General features: G+C 46.1%; 2 protein-coding genes across 8 annotated transcripts in view; both read right to left on the bottom strand.

The window, feature by feature from the left end:
- Window positions 1-5278, bottom strand: part of LOC308573991 (indoleamine 2,3-dioxygenase 2-like) — a 68740-nt gene extending 63462 nt beyond the window's left edge. For 2 of the 5 annotated variants that reach the window (XM_081171454.1, XM_081171456.1), the window contains exon 1: window positions 2323-2909. In XM_081171454.1, the coding sequence (XP_081027580.1) occupies window positions 2323-2424 (102 nt within the window). In that variant the 5' untranslated portion in view covers window positions 2425-2909. Of the gene's footprint in view, window positions 1-2322; window positions 2910-4488 lie in introns of those variants that run through there. The other 3 variants (XM_081171455.1, XM_081171453.1, XM_081171457.1) reach the window with 2 other exon arrangements.
- A 685-nt stretch (window positions 5279-5963) lies between these two features.
- The window catches only part of LOC308573981 (disintegrin and metalloproteinase domain-containing protein 2-like), a 55453-nt gene continuing 43198 nt past the window's right edge, over window positions 5964-18218 (bottom strand). For all 3 annotated transcript variants that reach the window (XM_081171420.1, XM_081171419.1, XM_081171418.1), the window contains 4 exons: window positions 12682-12793; window positions 9272-9479; window positions 7063-7095; window positions 5964-6142 (listed from right to left, as the gene is read on the bottom strand). In XM_081171420.1, the coding sequence (XP_081027546.1) occupies window positions 6136-6142; window positions 7063-7095; window positions 9272-9479; window positions 12682-12793 (360 nt within the window). In that variant the 3' untranslated portion in view covers window positions 5964-6135. The remainder of the gene's footprint in view (window positions 6143-7062; window positions 7096-9271; window positions 9480-12681; window positions 12794-18218) is intronic.

Raw genomic sequence — 18218 nt, forward strand, 5'->3', positions numbered from 1 at the left:
CCGCCCCCGCCACTTAATGGATCCAATTGGCTTCAAGAGAGTGGTAGGGGATGCTTTATCCCAAGTTGATGGCCTTTCAGCTGATTCCCTGGTGGCACGCTGGAATGCGGAGTTAAGCAGGGATATTGACTGTCTGGCTCCAAAGCACCCTCTCAGATTGCATGGAGCCTGGAGACAGCCCCGTGGTTTCCCCCGGAGCTGAGGGTGATGAAACAATCGTTGAGACGGCTAGAGCGCCGGTGGCGGAAAACTCATTCTGAATCTGACCGGACACAGGCTAGAGCTCAACGTCGAGCCTACCAAGTGGCAATGGCGACGGCGAAGAGGGCCTTCTTCGCCGCCTCCATTGCATCTGCAGAAAACAGCAGCAGGAGACTTTTTCAGGTGGTTCGCAATCTATCGGAACCACCTGTACCACTGGGGCCTGGTAGGGACCCCAAGATCTCCTGCAATGCTTTTGCAAAGTTTTTTGCAGATAAAATCGCTCAGATTCAGATTTAGGCCTGGCCAATTTGGCCAACTATCGCCCAGTCTCAAATCTGCCATTCTTGGGCAAGGTGATTGAGCGGGTGGTTGCTGAACAACTCCAAGCACGCCTGGAGGAAACGGACCATTTCGATCCCTTCCAATCGGGATTCAGGCCTCACCATGGGACTGAAACTGCCTTGGTCGCACTGGTTGATGAACTCCGGCGGGACAAAGGTGAGAGCTGTTTCCTAGTTCTGCTGGATCTCTCAGCGGCCTTTGACACCATCGACCATAACACCCTTCTGGGCCGTCTTGAGGGGCTGGGAGCTGGGGGCACTGTTATACAGTGGTTCCGCTCCTTCCTCCTGGGCCGTGTTCAGAAAGTGGTAGGGGGGGATGAGTGTTCAGACCCCTGGGCTCTCACTTGTGGGGTGCCTCAGGGTTCTGTCCTCTCCCCCATGCTTTTTAATGAAGCTGCTGGGAGAGATCATCAGGGGGTTTGGACTGGGTGTTCATCAGTATGCAGATGACACCCAGCTCTACCTCTCCTTTAAATCAGAACCAGTGAAGGGGGTGAAGGTCCTGTGTGAGTGCCTGGAGGCGGCTGGAGGATGGATGGCAGCTAACAGATTAAGGTTGAATCCTGACAAGACAGAAGTACTGTTTTTGGGGGACAGGGAGTGGGTTGGTGTGGGGGATTCCCTGGTCTTGAATGGGGTAACTGTGCCCCTGAAGGACCAGGTGCGCAGCCTGGGAGTCATTTTGGACTCACAGCTGTCCATGGAGGCGCAGGTTAACTCTGTGTCCAGGGCAGCTGTCTACCAGCTCCACCTGGTACGCAGGCTAAGACCCTACCTGCCCGCGAACTGTGTCGCCAGAGTGGTGCATGCTCTGGTTATCTCACGCTTGGACTACTGCAACGCGCTCTACGTGGGGCTACCTTTGAAGGTGACCCAGAAATTGCAATTAATCCAGAATGCGGCAGCTAGACTGGTGACTGGGAGTGGCCGCCGGGACCACATAACACCGGTTCTGAGAGATCTGCATTGGCTCCCAGTATGTTTCCGAGCATGATTCAAAGTCTTGGTGCTGACCTTTAAAGCCCTAAACGGCCTCGGTCCTGTATACCTGAAGGAGCATCTCCACCCCCATCGTTCAGCCCGGACATTGAGATCCAGCGCCGAGGGCCTTCTGGCGGTTCCCTCATTGCAAGAAGTGAGGCTACAGGGAACCAGACAGAGGGCCTTCTCGGTAGTGGCGCCCACCCTGTGGAACGCCCTCCCATCAGATGTCAAAAAGATAAATAATTACCTGACATTCAGAAGGCATCTTAAGGCAGCCCTGTTCAGGGATGTTTTTAATATGTAACGCTGTACTGTTTTTAACACTGATTGGGAGCCGCCCAGAGTGGCTGGGGAAACTCAGCCAGATGGGCGGGGTATAAATAAATAAATTATTATTATTATTATTATTATTATTATTATTATTATTATTATCCATATAAATCCATATTTTTTATAAATAAATGAAAAATAAAATCTGGGGTTAGGGGAACAGGGTAACCACACATTTACATTCTCTGCTGCATTTTGTTTCCACTGTTAACCCAACTGAGAATGTCAGCATGCTTAGGCTCCTCCTGAAGTATTGCTTTCTCCCTTAAAAGCCTTGGTCATTTACTCCAGCCAACCTCCCAGCCTGCCTTTTCTCACAATCCTGTGATGAAACATTAGTGATTGAATTTGGTAAAATGCATGTCAATCCCCTGTAGGTCTCTGATCTCTCCCTACCTGCTACACACACACCGCAACCCCCTCCTGCTCCAAGCATCTCATGCAGCCACCATGTTCCTACCAGTGGATTTGGAAGGAGGAAGCCATAATCTTCAGAAATATGGAATCTCCTCAAAATGAATGGCAGCTGCTCTTTCGTGCGCTCAGTGTTCACCTCCATCATTAACAGTGTTCAGCCAGAGTCAGGAACTTGATCTGGAAATGAAGGGCCTTTGCCGCACTGGGTGCTAGATTCAAATCGGCTACGGATTCAAATCGGTATGTGCTGTGCAGGCAAAACCTTTCCTTTGTGACTCTAGGTATCAAACCTTTGGACTGGGTGGAGCACCCTCAGTGACCAATGGTCAGTAAAGCTTAGTAAACAACATTGAAGGTTGCTGATAAGTAGATCTAGATACGGGGGGGGGGGGGGGCTGGCCACCAGTGGCCTGTTATAGGATCACCATACAGGGAAGTTAGTTTGGTTGGTAAGGAAAATGGCACGGAGTAATGCAGCTTCTTAGCATCTACTGTATGGACTGGTATCCAGTTCAAAACTTAGAATACCAACAATTAGCTTAGGCACCCACTGTAATAAGATGGGATGTAGCTTACTGGCTAGGGTGGTTTTTTAAAAAATAAATTGCATGAAGATCTTTCAATTGATACTAGCCTCAGTTGCTGGTGCTTGTATCGAGGCAACTTCATGTTTAGACTACTGCAATGTGCTCTATGCTCTCCCTTGCAGCTGATCCAAAAGCCTGCTGATGGTGCAGAATGCTGTGGGCCAGCTGGTTAGTGGTGCTGCTTACGGGGCACTTTTCACACCCATGCTAATGGATCTGCACTGACTGCCTCTTAGCCATTGAGCAATTTTTGATGTCTTGTTACTTACATACAAAGCTTTCAAGAATTCTAGAACAGATCACCTGAAAGACTGGCCTGGTAAGGGTAGTAAGATCAACAAGTAGAACTGGGTTGGTCTTGCCATGGCCTAATGATTATTGGCTTCTGGTTATATGGAAGTGTCCGTCCCCCCCATCCCCCCCCCCCCCGTGGCACCAGTATTCCAGAAGGCTGTAATGTGAGAAGCCCCCTCTGTATGGGCATTTCATTGTCTTTTGTAGATGCATCTGCATATTCCCTTGATCTCTTGGCCAGAGCCTCCTGCTTTAATTACTGTGTTGTTCAACGGGTTTGTTTTTATTGTACAATTCAATTATGGATGCTTGTACTTAATTTTTTTTTAAGAGCCCAGGGCAGCAAACAAGTCATAAAGCAATAAAACATTCAAAAATAGTATTTAAAACTATTCCAGTATAGATGCAAACTGGGAAAAATATTGCAGTAAAAAGACTTGTTGGAAGAGATGGCACCTAATATTCCGTGAGAGGGTATTCCAAAAAGTAGGTGTGTCAACATTAAAGGTGCAATTGCTACACCATGTAGAATGAACCTCTTGATAAGATGGAATCTGCAGGCCATCATCTGTCGAGCACAGCAAGTGGTTGCGAATATAAGGGGTCAGACAAGTTATATAGGGCTTTATACACCAAAACCATCATCTTGAACTTAGCCCTGTAGCTACTTGTCAGCCAGTGCAATTTTTTCAACAGCAGAGTAATGTGTTGGTGAAATCCTGCCCCAGTGAGTGAAAATTTGCGCCACCTGCAACTTCTAGGGCAGGCTATCTCAGTCCAGAAACAGCTGTAGCTACTTCACCAGCTGAAGCTGGTAAAAGGCACTCTTGGGCACTGAGGTCATCTGTAACGAAGTAACGAAGATGGAGCCAGGAGCAGCCCCAGACTACGAACCTGCACTTTCAGGGAGTGTGTAACCCCATCCAAAGCAAAAAAATCACCCATTATCCAGAGTTTGTGACTCAGTCACAGCACCTCAATCTTGCTAGGATTCAAAGTCAATTTACTGGCCCTCATTCAGTGCACCACTGAGTCCATGCACTGCTCCCATCTCACTCTGCCCATGCATGGCCTTGGAAAGAAGGTGCTGCTGCAGAGACCAGCAGTCCTCCTAGTAATAACCACCACTCCCCTGGTCTTATAAAACTTTCTGGCCCATCTCTACCATCTACCAGAAAAAGCACCGTTCTCAGGCTGATCAAAGACCAGGACCAGTCGCTCCCAGAAAATGTATCCTTTTCCCCCTAAGCTGAGCCCAACCACCCTCACTCCATGCAACCAGAGTGGAGGCTGGTCTGTAAGGGTGAATAGGGAACTGCCCCACCAACCTCGGCCTGGCTTCGTCCAGTAGTTGCCTGCCTTTTCACTTGTAGCTAGTCAGAGGATGGTTCTGCTTGCCATTGCCTCTGGCTCCGCCCAGTGGCATAGCATGCATTGCCAGTGCCCAAGGGTGGTGCAGGTTTTCCGCCCATCTGGTGGACTGAGGAGCTGGGCTGAGGGTGCGTGAGGAGCCCGTGTGGAAGGTGGAGGGAGCCCAGGAAGCACATGGCTGTCAGCACTGCTGGTGGTGGTGGCGGTGCCTGCACTTCTTCTCAGTCTGGTGCTGCCTCCTGTCCTCTCACTGCCTCGGTTGGACAGCTTTGGCCACTGTGGAGGCTGGAGAGGACTATTGGCGTCACCACATGTGGCAGCGGCAGCGGAGAGCGTGGGGCCTTGAGAGCGGTGGCTCCTTCGTCTTCATCTGTCAGGGAATGGTCTGAAGCAGAGGATTGGAAAATGCATTCTGAGGCAGAGCAGCTTCTCTTAGAAAAGGAGCTGGAGGGGGAAGATCCCCCCCCCCATTTCTAGTGGCTCAGAAGCAGAAAGAGACACATACACAAAGCAGATTAGGCAGGAGATTAGACAAGAGAAACAGAAGGGAGGGGATAGATAGGAGAGACATCATTAGGGAGTGTGGGGGACCCTCCCTCCCCACAAACTAGGAGATCTGATGTATTAGAGCACAAAGGATGCAGAGAGGAGGAGGGACTTCCTGTTGGAACCTAGGATGTTGCGGAAGATGGAAAGGGGAAGAATTAGAGTAGACAACTCTACAATCCCTCCTGGTGGAGGGAGGTGGCTTTTTGCTTGCAACCTGATGCCTGAATAAAAAGGACTATAAAATATAAATTGCTCGTTAATTCTTATCTGTGAAGTACTGAAGGGGGAGGTGGACTCTCCACACATGACACACTCCCTCCTCAGTGGGCAGCAGCAGCACTGCCCCAACTCCCTCTATCTCGGCCGGGACAGGCAGAGTGTAGGTGGAGGTAGAAAAACATGGGGTGGGGGGGGGCAAGCTGGCAGGCACCTGTGCTGGGAGAGCTCAGGGCTGCTCTTGCACACCCTGACATTGCCCACTAGCCATGGCCCACCACCACTGTTGCTGTGGAGCATGGAGCATGGCCATCGCATGGCAGCAGGGCATACCCTGGGGAAGAGAGGAGAGCATCTGGCTTGGAACGTGGGCAGGTGGCTGCTGAGTCAGCGACCGGGCGAGGTGGCAGTGGCTTCTGGCACCCTCCCTTCTTCCCTCCCACGCATGGGCTGCCCCAGCCCCGAAGCCCCGGCGGGAGGGGGTTGCCTCCCTGCAGCTCTGGAAGGCAGCAGGAGCTCAGCCACATGGCCTGTCATGAGGGCACCTGGTTGCACCCCCTCAGAATTTTGCACCTGGGCCCCCGCCCTTCTGCCTCCCATGCTACACCAGTGACTCCCCCAGTTGTTGATCTCCCTGCCTTCCACCCAAACACATACTTTAAACTAATTTTAAGAGAACAAATACACTTTATCGTAGAAACAAACAGAAGCAAGCAGCAGTCACATTCACAGCAGAAAGAACGATTCTAATTAAAATATTTTCATGCATTGTACTTCATGGAGAGAAGAACAGGAACTTCTGTAACCTTTTGGCAAGCCAGGGCTTCTGCTGTCCTTACCTATACGCTGTGGTGCAGAGCATAAAAAACAGAGCAGAGAATTACCAGGAATATCCATCAAATATACTGCTTCAGTTGCTGTACCTGCTTCTTGTTACTACTGCTGGTAATTACTATGTTATAGATTTTTGTGGGGAAGGGCCTAAACCCTAGAAATTAATGAATGGTAGGATTTTGATTATTTGGTATGTTGAGAAATACAAGCTGCAGAGGAATTCCTGAGCTAGCCTATGCCAAGCTAGGTCCATTAAGAAACAATTCAGGGCCATTGAGAGCCATTGACAAGACAAGAAACCTTCCCACCAGAGAAAAGGATTTGGAAGATTGCCAGGGTAACAGGTGTGAGGACACAGGAAAAGAGAGTTTTTAGCAGGGTGTTCTGGGAAGGAGGAAGACTGGAATCCATCTTGGGCAGGATGGCAGGAGGTGCAATAGGTTCAAGTTACAAGAAAGGAGATTACTACTGAACATCAGGAAGAACTTTCTGATAGCAACAGCTGTTCGACTGTAGAACGGTCTCCCTCAGGAGGTGGTGGACTCTCCTTCCTTGGAGGTTTTTAAGCAGAGGTTGGATGGCCATCTGTCATGGATGCTTTAGATGAGATTCCTGCCTTGCAGGGGGTAGGGTCCCTTCTAACTCTACAATTCTAGAGACCCTCCTAAGACCCTCTTGGGGTGTTAATGCTGGGATCTCCTCCGTGGTTTTATATAAAGCATATATCATAGAGAACACCACAGTCTGTGCTGTCCCTCATTCTGAGGAAGCTGAACCCTGGATAAAGGCCTGGAATCCCTGGAATCTTGCACCACTCAGAGATTGGGGTGGTGTTCAATGCTATCAAGTACAAGCTCCACCCTAGAACCCCTTTAAAACAGAGACAACAAGAAATTAGAATACACATATAGGGTTATGTATAAGAAATCTACCTTGCAGTCTGTGGCTGATGAACTTGTTGAGATCTAAATTGAAAAGGGGAGGAAAACACACTGTTCAAAAATAATATTTTAGGGTACATGAAGACATCTCCCAAAGCTTTACTGCCCAGGTCACTGTGGGTTGTCATCAGGAAGCCAAGTGTATGCATTTGGCTGTACCACTTCAGAATAAAAAAAATCCTTCCAGTAGCACCTTAGAGACCAACTAAGTTTGTTATTGGTATCTGAAGAAGTATGCATGCACATGAAAGCTCATACCAATAACATAGTTGGTCTCTAAGGTGCTACTAGAAGGAATTTTTTTATTTTGTTTTGACTACAGCAGACCAACATGGCTACCTACCTGTAACTTGTACCACTTCAGGTTTTATATCAGGGGTGGAAAACCTCAGGCCCAGGGGCTGGATGTGGCCCTGTGGACCACTCCATCTGGCCCTCAGGACTCTCCTTAGGCCACACTCCTCATTGGTTCTGCTTGAGTGCTTTTGTCTGGCTTGATCCTCCCCCTCCCCCTCCCCCCATTGAACAGTGAAAATACATCTTGCTTCCCTGGATGGAAAGAATGCATGTGATGGTGCTTGCCTTTAAACCTCTGATTTTGTGTGTGTCAGGAATGTGTGACCTGATGTACAAAGATAAGAGTCACAGCTGTTGTTCCACCTACTTTCTGCCTGTGGCTATGCCCTCCACTACCATTAGACCCCTGGAAACTGGCCCTTGGCTTCAAAATGGCCCCTCACCCCTGCTTTAGGTAATGGTGGGACTGCATGTTTGCTCCCCCATGTGTGTGTGTGGGAGGGGGAGTTTGAACTTTAGGAAAATTGCTTGTTAGGGAAGGCTTGTCTTCTTCCCCTAATCATAGACTAAAGCGCGAGTTCTCTCCCTGTGAGTCTTGAGATAAACTAAAGCACGCACCAGACTGGATGCATTCACCTCACCACACTGTATCTGTCAGGGTGGGGAGTGTCATGTCTAAAGTACTGGTCCCCTCCTGCCAATAGGTGGGCAGAAGAGTAAGGAAGGATGTAAGAAACCAGGGTTCAATGGTGTAAAATGTGCTCCTAGGGAATCTCAGAAGCATCACTCAGCCCAGTCTGATACCTGAATCACAACTGGTTTATTTTATTTATTCCTTCCCCTCTCCACAAGAGTCCAGGGTGGCTCCAGGGGTAGCAGCATCAGGGAGGTACCATGCAAGCTATCCCTGGAGGAGGGATCAGTTGCTTAGTGTGGGGGGAGGGGGGGAGGACATTGCCCAGGGAGCATTTGTCTGAGACGGCGTGACTAGGCGCCCCCACAACAGGCTCCCTCATCAGAGTCTGGCTCCAGCGCATGGGCGTAGCCAAGATTTTTGTTGGGAGGGCAGATCTTTTGTTACAGGGCGTAGAACCTCAGTTTGCTATGTCTTTTTTTGTATGTCTTCTTATTGATTTTTTTTTATTTGGAGGGGCCACTGCCCCCCCCCCCGTCTACACCCATGCAACAGCGAATGGAGGAGTCGCAGCTTCCTCACACAATGGCCCAACAAGTCAAGGGGTCAAGCCAGACCTAGGGGCAGAGAGAGGCTGAGGCATGTGAGGCACCTGGCGGCTCGGAAGCTCCAGCAGAGAGAGTGGGCGGCAACACTGCTGCTCATGCTCCTGGACTGTGGTGTGCAAGTGCACCCCCTGCACTGCATTGTGAGCCAAGCCACAGGGCTCTCCCTCGTTCTGCCCCCACCCCCCTCAGGGCTGCCCATGCACTTGTCCCACAAAGCATTTGCATTCACTCCACCACTGGTTGGGATGGTGAGAGGCAACATGCTGTGAGCTGGTCTACTGTGCAGTTGCAAGGAGGACAGCTGTTTATTGCCCTGGCAGCAGACTGAGAAACTGTATTTAGAGGAGAAAATACAATAATATGTAGTGATAATATGCAGGGAAAATGATTATTAGTGGACCCCACAAAAGGGAGGATAGAAGACAGAGAATTTGGAGAAGTCTATGTTTTTGGATTGTATTTTTCTTTTGTGTGAATGAAAAACTAAATTGTAAAACCAATAAAAATTATTATATATATAAAAAAGAGAAACTGCATTTACAGGTTACAGAAGTGGCATACACCTCTGGGAAAAGGAACAACTGTGTGGGGTCGGGAAAAGTTGGGAAGCACATTTGCACCAAATGCACCAATTTGATCATTAGGCAAACAAAGCCGTTACCTTTTCGTATCATAACCTTTTCCTTCCTCTTCTTCCTCTTCTGCATCTTCCTCCTCTTCCTCCTCCCCTTTCACATTTGAGAAAAAGTCCCTCAATTTTATGATCAAGATGACCGAGCCAATCAGGACAGGCAGGAAAAGGAAAAAGCTAATCAGGAGCCAGTTTCTTGTAGCTGTACCAACGTTGAGAGTTTCGTCTACAGTTGTAGCTAGCAAGGAAAATAAAAAATAAAAAAAGAATGTTATACACTCCCCATTTCTCTGAGCAGTGTGCCAGAGCAGGAGTCAGAGACTTGGATCTGTCTTTCTTGCAAAAGTTGCAGGGGCAGGGGCCAAAGAACTGCGTTCAACTGATGTTAAGCTTTGGACAGACCAACAAACTTAAAATTAAGAACTCACCAGGCCTAGACAGCATCCATCTTAAGAAAGAAAAATGTGAAGCCCTGACAATCAGCTGGGATTGGTTGCACTAAAGCAGCCAAGGGGGCTGACAGAAGCACTTTTTCTGCAGGGGACTTCCGGGTTGGCGCCATCGCCAAATGGCGGACTCCCTCCGAGCTCCGGAGGGAGTCTGCTCGGCAGGGGCTGGGTCCTACCGCGCCGGCGACGCGGGGACCCTTAAAAACCATGGGCATGGAGCCCGTGGACATGGGGACTCGGCTGGCACCGCTAGCGCCCTCCCGACTCGTGAAGGAGCCTTTTTAAAGGCTTCGGATCGGGTGCCGGGGAGTGGCGTGGTGCTTTGAGTCCATTGCTTCCCTTGACGAGCGCAGCCGCATGCCATTCAACGGAGAGCGCTGACTTCTTCCATTGGAAATTCGGACTATCAACAACAACCCGTGAGTAATTGGGAAACCGGGTACAAAAGGAGAAAAAAAGAATTTTTTTTCGGATTCGGCACGAGCGGGGGTGATTTAAAAAGGAAGTCAGTCTCCCCCCCGATTGTAAACATTCTAAAACAAGGACTGGGTAACCAAGATCGAAAGAGAAGTTTATTGCTGATAAAAATCATTAATTCCACGATGGGAAATTACAAGAATTGTGCTGGAGGAGAAGAGTGGAGGGTGAGAGGGAAAATGCAACCCCCCCCCCTGGGAACCGGGGCGATTCGTAGAGCCTGGCGAAGAGAGACGGAGACTTTGACAGCTGTCAAAGTAGCTGTCAAAGCTGGAGAATATAAAGAGGACTTTGTTACAAGGATTTTGCTGGTTAATTCTGTTACAATTTGACACAATATGGATATAAACTGTCGGAAAATAAGGAACAACAATTTGACTTTTGGATTAGAGGATACAAAGTTACTACAATCCCCCTAGAGGGGTTTCGGGACATTACAAGTGGTCGTACGTGGAAAATCACTCTGGGATTCGCACAGGACTTATCTTCTGGGAAAGCTGCAAAACTGAAACAGTATTTTGTCTACAGAGGTGTTTACATTAAAAGGAGACAATAGAATTTTCTATTGAAGAAAGGAAGGGACTGGACGTAAGTTTTTGTTCCTGAACAACAAACCTCTGTAGAGATACCAGATCTCGGAATAAGAACGTTTTAGCAGCTGAATAAGACAAGAAACCTGAGAAAGTAAGGAATAAAAAGAACAAAGGACTAACTACGACACGGAGAGAACAATGGGAGGAGCAGCAAAGACCAAGGAAATTAAAGGCCTCTATTAGACTGGATTTCTGAAGTTAAACATCATTAAAATAAATAAGTTAAAAGAAAACCGGCAAGATGGAATGGGAAAAAATCTGGCCATGGACTTGAGACCTCCAGGCTGACAACATATAGACTGATGGACATGGGGAATTCAAACCGGGGAAGAGTGGAGGGAGTTTTGGAATCCAAAGGCTATGTAACCATCTTTTTGAACCTTCTTATATTATTTTTTTTATCTTTTATTTCTTTATATAACTTTTGTATATCATGGTATTTTGATTTGACATGTTTAAAAAAAGGGAATTCGTGGAAGGAAATTGGGGTGGATCTTGGGGAAAAATCTTTTTTCTTTTTCTGTTAACGATGAGGGATGATGGTAAGATTGTATAATTTAAATTGGTTAATGGGTTAAACATATTAAGTTTTTTAACTGGGAGTGAGAGCTTGTGGAACCAAACTAATGAAAGGGGAATATAGTCGGGAGGGGGAGGAGGGAGTCCTAGAAAGAAGGTAATGAAAGTAAGGCTTTAAATATTTTCTATCTTTTCTTTTCTGTTATATTTCTATATTATTGGAAACTCTAATAAATATGATTTTTTTAAAAAAAACAGAAGCACTTTTTCTGCAGAAGATGGTTGTTGATGGCCCCTTTCCTGCCTCTCTCCACCTGGCCCAGGGCGGGGCCTGACTGGCCTCATAAGGACTGCTGCTGCGGCTGCTGCTCAGCAAGGACTGGGGTATTTTGGGGAAAGTTTTGCTGTTGTTACTGATATTAACTGATATTAACTTTTTGTATCTTTATTTTTATGTGGAAATTGTTCAGTTTGATTATGAAGCTTTTAATGTGCTTTTTTTTTTTTACTACTTTGCTATATTTGTAACTATGTAAATCTTTCATCTGGTAAGCCATCTTGAGCATTGTTTTAACTGTGGAAATGCAGCATACAAATAAAATGATAATGATGATGATGATGATGATAATGATGATGAAAAGGAGCCTCTTTGATGGTATGGTACTGAAATCATGTCTTCCAAAGAGGATGCTGAAACCACTGATCAGCTGATCACCAGATTCATCAACCTCCTTTGCACTTGGACTGATGTTAACTGATACCATTATGACATCAGGTGAATGACTGGTGGGTGGTTAAGCCCACCTGTCAGAGTTGGCCCAGGAGGTGGAGAAGATGAAGATCTGGCCAGATCCAGTTTTCCACTCTTGCAACAGACAGGGAAAATCATTTAATGGTCAGCCAAGACAATCAGCAGTTGGGTGTTGGAGAGCTTGGGATGGCCTTACTGAGTCATCAACAGACACTCCTCATGATTGTTGTGGGTTAAACCACAGAGCCTAGGACTTGCCGATCAGAAGGTTGGTGGTTTGAATCCTCGCGATGGGGTGAGCTCCCGTTGCTCGGTCCCTGCTCCTGCCAACCTAGCAGGTTGAAAGCACGTCAAATAGGTACCGCTCCGGCGGGAAGGTAAACGGCGTTTCCGTGTGCTGCTCTGGTTCGCCAGAAGTGGCTTAGTCCAGCTGGCCACATGACCTGGAAGCTGTACGCCAGCTCCCTCGGCCAAGAAAGCGAGATGAGCACCGCAACCCCAGAGTCGGTCACGACTGGACCTTTACCTTTACTGTTATCTGCCAAACAATCCTCCACATGATATATTGTTTAAAACTCATTCTGCTTATGGACAAATATGAACTAAAATTAATAAAGTTATTTTTAAAAACAAACCAAGAAACCAACTCACCACTTCGAAATGTGCTGTCAATGCTTCCACCCAAGCCTCCTCTATCTTCCATCGTGCAGTCAGGGGGGGCCCACCCCATATTGCAGTGGCAATTTCCTTTATTGTTGCATACCTGGATTGCATGGGAAGGGGAGGAAGGAAGCCACAATAATTTATTTACCAGAGTCCAGACTTCCCAAGATAGCCCTTTCAATATTTTGGATTACTGCTTCCAACAGCTGCAGTCAACATGGCCATGCAGAATGGAGCTCAATGGAGTTGGAATAAACAAAAAAACAAACAAAACAAAACAAAACAAAACAAACAAAGCTACTTATTCCAGAGCCATAGCCGGGGGGGGGGGGGTAGCCAAGGTTTTTTTTTTTGCTTTGTGTGAAGCTTCCAGTGGGGCACTATTGAGACTGTGTGTGTACACAAATGTGTGTGGGTGATTTGTGCCAAACTGGGTCTTTGACCCAGGTGAAATAAAGCCTAGCTTTGCCCCTGCTTATACAAAGATATAGAAAAATACAAACCCATTACAAAGTATCTTTTTATAATATGTTAAAATAAACAGCTACTTAATCTAAAAAAGAACAAAGGAGAAAACAAAAAGAAAAGTAAAATCTAAAGAAAGAGAAAGAGAAATAAAAGATTAAGGAAATATTTAAAAAGATAAAAGGCTCTCTGTTCTGCTGCTATATATAGTATTTACTCATTAAGATCAAACTATTCTATTTTCTGTCTTCTGTAAACTAGTATTTACATAAGAAATTTCCAATGTTTTCGCTAATTAAACATGTTAACTTAACCCATCTGAACCAAGTCATTCTGCATCTTTCCATCTTTGTGCATATAGCAATCTCCAATAATCCCATTGGAGTAATCTTCCATAATCCTTTTCCAGTTGGGCTGATTTCCTTAAGAATGGATACGTTTGATCTTCTTGCAGTCCATGGGACTCTCAAGAGTCTCCTCCAGCACCATAATTCAAAAGCATCAATTCTTCGGCGATCAGCCTTCTTTATGGTCCAGCTCTCACTTCCATACATCACTACTGGGAAAACCATAGCTTTGACTACACGGACCTTTGTTGGTAGGGTGATGTCTATGCTTTTAATGATCCTGTCTAGGTTTGCCATCGCCTTTCTCCCAAGGAGCAGGTGTCTTTTAATTTCGTGACTGCTGTCACCATCTGCAGTGATCATGGAGCCCAAGAAAGTAAAATCTCTCACTGCCTCCATTTCTTCCCCTTCTATTTGCCAGGAGGTGATGGGACCAGTGGCCATGATCTTCGTTTTTTTGATGTTGAGCTTCAGACCATATTTTGCGCTCTCCTCTTAGAATAGAATATAATAGAATAGATTCTTTATTGTCATTACACAAGTGCAACATTGTACAAGTGCAACGAAATTGGATGCCATCCCTTAAAACATCAAAAGCAAAACAACAACAACAACCAAACAAACCACATTCCAGCCACACCCACACCACACCCATCAAACTCTTTCACCCTCATTAAAAGGTTCTTTAATTCCTCCTCATTTTCTGCCATCAAGGTTGTGTCATCTGCATATCTGAGGTTGTTGATATTTCTTCCAGCGATCTTAATTCCAGCTTGGGATTCATCCAGCCCAGCCTTTCACATGACGAATTCTGCATATAAGTTAAATAAGCAGGGGGACAATATACAGCCTTGTCGTACTCCTTTCCCAATTTTGAACCAATCAGTTGTTCCATATCCAGTTCTAACTGTAGCTTCTTGTCCCACATAGAGATTTCTCAGGAGACAGATGAGGTGATCAGGCACTCCCATTTCTTTAAGAACTTGCCATAGTTTGCTGTGGTCGACACAGTCAAAGGCTTTTGCATAGTCAATGAAGCAGAAGTAGATGTCTTTCTGGAACTCTCTAGCTTTCTTCATAATCCAGCGCATGTTTGTAATTTGGTCTCTGGTTCCTCTGCCTCTTCTAAATCCAGCTTGCACTTCTGGGAGTTCTCGGTCCACATACTGCTTGAGCCTTCCTTGTAGAATTTTAAGCATAACCTTGCTAGCGTGTGAAATGAGTGCCATTGTGCGGTAGTTGGAGCATTCTTTGGCACTTCCCTTCTTTGGGATTGGGATGTAGACTGATCTTCTCCAATCCTCTGGCCACTGCTGAGTTTTCCAAATTTGCTGGCATATTGAGTGTAGCACCTTAACAGCACCATCTTTTAAAATTTTAAATATTCCAGCTGGAATATTATCACTTCCACTGGCCTTGTTATTAGCAATGCTTTCTAAGGCCCATTTGACTTCACTCTCCAGGATGTCTGGCTCAAGGTCAGCAACCACACTACCTGGGGTATATGAGACATCCATTTCTTTCTGGTATAGTTCCTCTGTGTATTCTTGCCACCTCTTCTTGATGTCTTCTGCTTCTGTTAGGTCCTTTCCACTTTTGTCTTTTATTATGGTAATCTTTGTACGAAATGTTCCTTTCATATCTCCAATTTTCTTGAACAGATCTCTGGTTTTTCCCATTCTGTTTTCCTCTATTTCTTTGCATTGCTCGTTTAAGAAGGCCTTCTTGTCTCGCATTGCTATTTTTTGGAATTCTGCATTCAATTTCCTGTATCTTTCACTATCTCCCTCGCATTTTGCTTGCCTTCTCTCTCCCGCTATTTGTAAGGCCTCGTTGGACAGCCACTTTACTTTCTTGCATTTCCTTTTCATTGGGATGGTTTTCGTTGCTGCCTCTTGTATAATGTTACGAGCCTCCATCCATAGTTCTTCAGGCACTCTGTCCACCAAATCTAAATCCTTAAACCTGTTCCTCACTTCCACTGTGTATTCATAAGGGATTTGACTTAGATTGTGTCTTACCGGCCCAGTGGTTTTTCCTACTTTCTTCAGTTTAAGCTTGAATTTTGCTATAAGAAGCTGATGATCCGAGCCACAGCTCCAGGTCTTGTTTTTGCTGACTGTATAGAGCTTCTCCATCTTTGGCTGCAGAGAATATACCGTAATTTTCGCTCCATAACACGCAGTTTTTTGCTCCTAGAAAGTAAGGGAAAATGCCTGTGCGTGTTACGGAGCGAATGCACTCGACCGGAGCCATGGCTGCCGTCAGTCAAGCAAAGCGGAGCCGCTTACAGGGCTTTGCACGGCTCTAGCTTTGCTTGCTTTACAGCCAGGAGGAGGGGGAGGAGCTGAGGAGGAGGGAGGGAAGGAGAGCCATGCCAGCAAAGCGGGCAGCAGCCGCTTACACGCGAGGAGGGACAGACGGGAGCCATAGCAAGCCGGGAGAAGGCAGGCAGTTCAAAGCCAGCAGGCGCTTTTAAAGTAGCCGGCAACAGCTGCTGCAGCCTCAGCTAGCAAAGGTCCCAGCGCTCTCTAAATGGAGCAATGAGGCTGCAGAGGGACAGGAGAGCTTGGATCAGGAAGGATAAAGTTTAAGCAACCAGCAGCAAAAAAAACCAAAACCAACCTGGAGCTCTGAGCCAGGAGCGCAGTGAAAACCAGGAAGTAAAAGAAAAGGCTATCCCCCCGCTTCTCAGCTGTTTTCAGGCAGGATAGATTTGAGCATTGTCTGGGTCCTAGTGCCCCTACTGCTTTTTGTGCTCCATTCTATTGCTGCTGGTGGCTGCTTATCACTCAAACTGAACCTGATACCAGTAGCCACCTGTACAAACAAAGTAGAAGGCTGCAAGGAGGAGAGCTTTTACACAGCTAATGGCAAATCCCCTGCAATCCAAGTCCTCCTCACTTGCTCAAATCTATTCTGCCTCAAAACAAGGAGCAGAAGAAAAAGGCTGCAAACTGTTAAATGGAAAAAACCCCAGGCACAGGGCAAATACCTTAAGTATACCTTTAAAGCAACAGTGCTCTTTCCCTCCCTGCTCAGCTCGCAGAAAAGCTGCTTCTCCACCCACCCCACGCGTGCTCCTTATCCCTTGAGTGCTTTTCCTTCCATCCCCACTTAAAACGTGGTTACAAAGCACGGATCCACATGGATCCTCAGGATTTTTGCACTGGGTCACCCCAAACTCACCATCAGATCACATGTCCGTGGCCACAGCATGAACCACAAAAATCATACATCTACTGTTTCATTTAGAATATTTTTTTCTTGTTTTCCTCCTCTAAAAATTACGTGCGTGTTATGGTCAGGTGCGTGTTATCGAGCGAAAAATACGGTAATCAATCTGATTTTGATGCTGCCCATCTGGTGATGTCCATGTGTAGAGTCGTCTTTTGTATTGTTGGAAAAAGTGTTTGTGATGACCAGCTTGTTCTCTTGGCAGAACTCTATTAGCCTTTGCCCTGCTTCGTTTTGAACTCCAAGGCCAAACTTGCCAGTTGTTCCTTTTATCTCTTGACTCCCTACTTTAGCATTCCAATCCCCTATAATGAGAAGAATATCCTTCTTTGGTGTCATTTCTATAAGGTCTTGTAAGTCTTCATAGAACTGGTCAATTTCAGTTTCTCCAGCACCAGTAGTTGGTGCATAAACTTGGAGTACTGTGATGTTAAAAGGTCTGCCTTGGATTCGTATCGAGATCATTCTATCATTTTTGAGATTGCATCCCAGTACAGCTTTTGCCACTCTTTGTTGACTATGAGGGCCACTCCATTTCTTTTACGGGATTCTTGCCCACAGTAGTATTCACCCATTCCCGTCCATTTTAGTTCACTGATGCCCAGGATGTCAATATTTATTCTTGCCATCTCATTTTTGACCACATCCAACTTACCAAGGTTCATGATTCTTACATTCCAGGTTCCTATGCAATATTTTTCTTTACAGCATTGGACTTTCCTTTCGCTTCCAGGCATATCCGCAACTGAGCGTCCTTTCAGCTTTGGCCGAGCCGCTTCATCAGCTCTGAATCTACTTGTACTTGTGCTCCGCTCTTCCTCAGTAGCATGTTGGACACCTTCCGACCTGAGGGGCTCATATTCCAGCGTCATAACTTTTATATGCCTGTTGTCTTTGTCCACGGAGTTTTCTTGGCAGGGATACTGGAGTGGCTTGCCGGTTCCTGCTCCAGGTGGATCACGTTTGGTCAAAACTCTCCACTATGACCTGTCCATCTTGGGTGGCCCTGCATGGCATAGCTCATAGCTTCTCTGAGTTATTCAAGCCCCTTCGCCACGGCAAGGCAGTGATCAATGAAGGACTTTTAACCTTTATTAAAAGCTGAATATTAACCTTTAAAATCTGCTGTATCAATGGATGTATTTGTATGCAATATTTTTTAGCCCTTTTACATGTCCACCCAGCATGAAAAAAAGTCCCTTCATGTTCTTGGCATTTCCAGCAAACATTTAAAACATCTTTATACATTCTGAATAGTTTCTTAGTAGTTAAATACCAATGATACATCATTTTATGGAAATTCTCTTTACGATCATAACACAAAGTAAATTTTAAACCCTTAGTCCACATATGTTCCCATTGTTCCATCTGTATATTCTAACAAAAATTTCTTCCCCATTAAATCATGCATTTTTAAAATTAATTTTATTGATACCATTCATATACCATTCACATTAACACAGCATACAGAAAAAG

Source organism: Podarcis bocagei (genome assembly GCF_964188305.1).
Source record: "Podarcis bocagei genome assembly, chromosome: 15".
NCBI classification, from domain to species: Eukaryota; Metazoa; Chordata; class Lepidosauria; order Squamata; family Lacertidae; genus Podarcis; species Podarcis bocagei.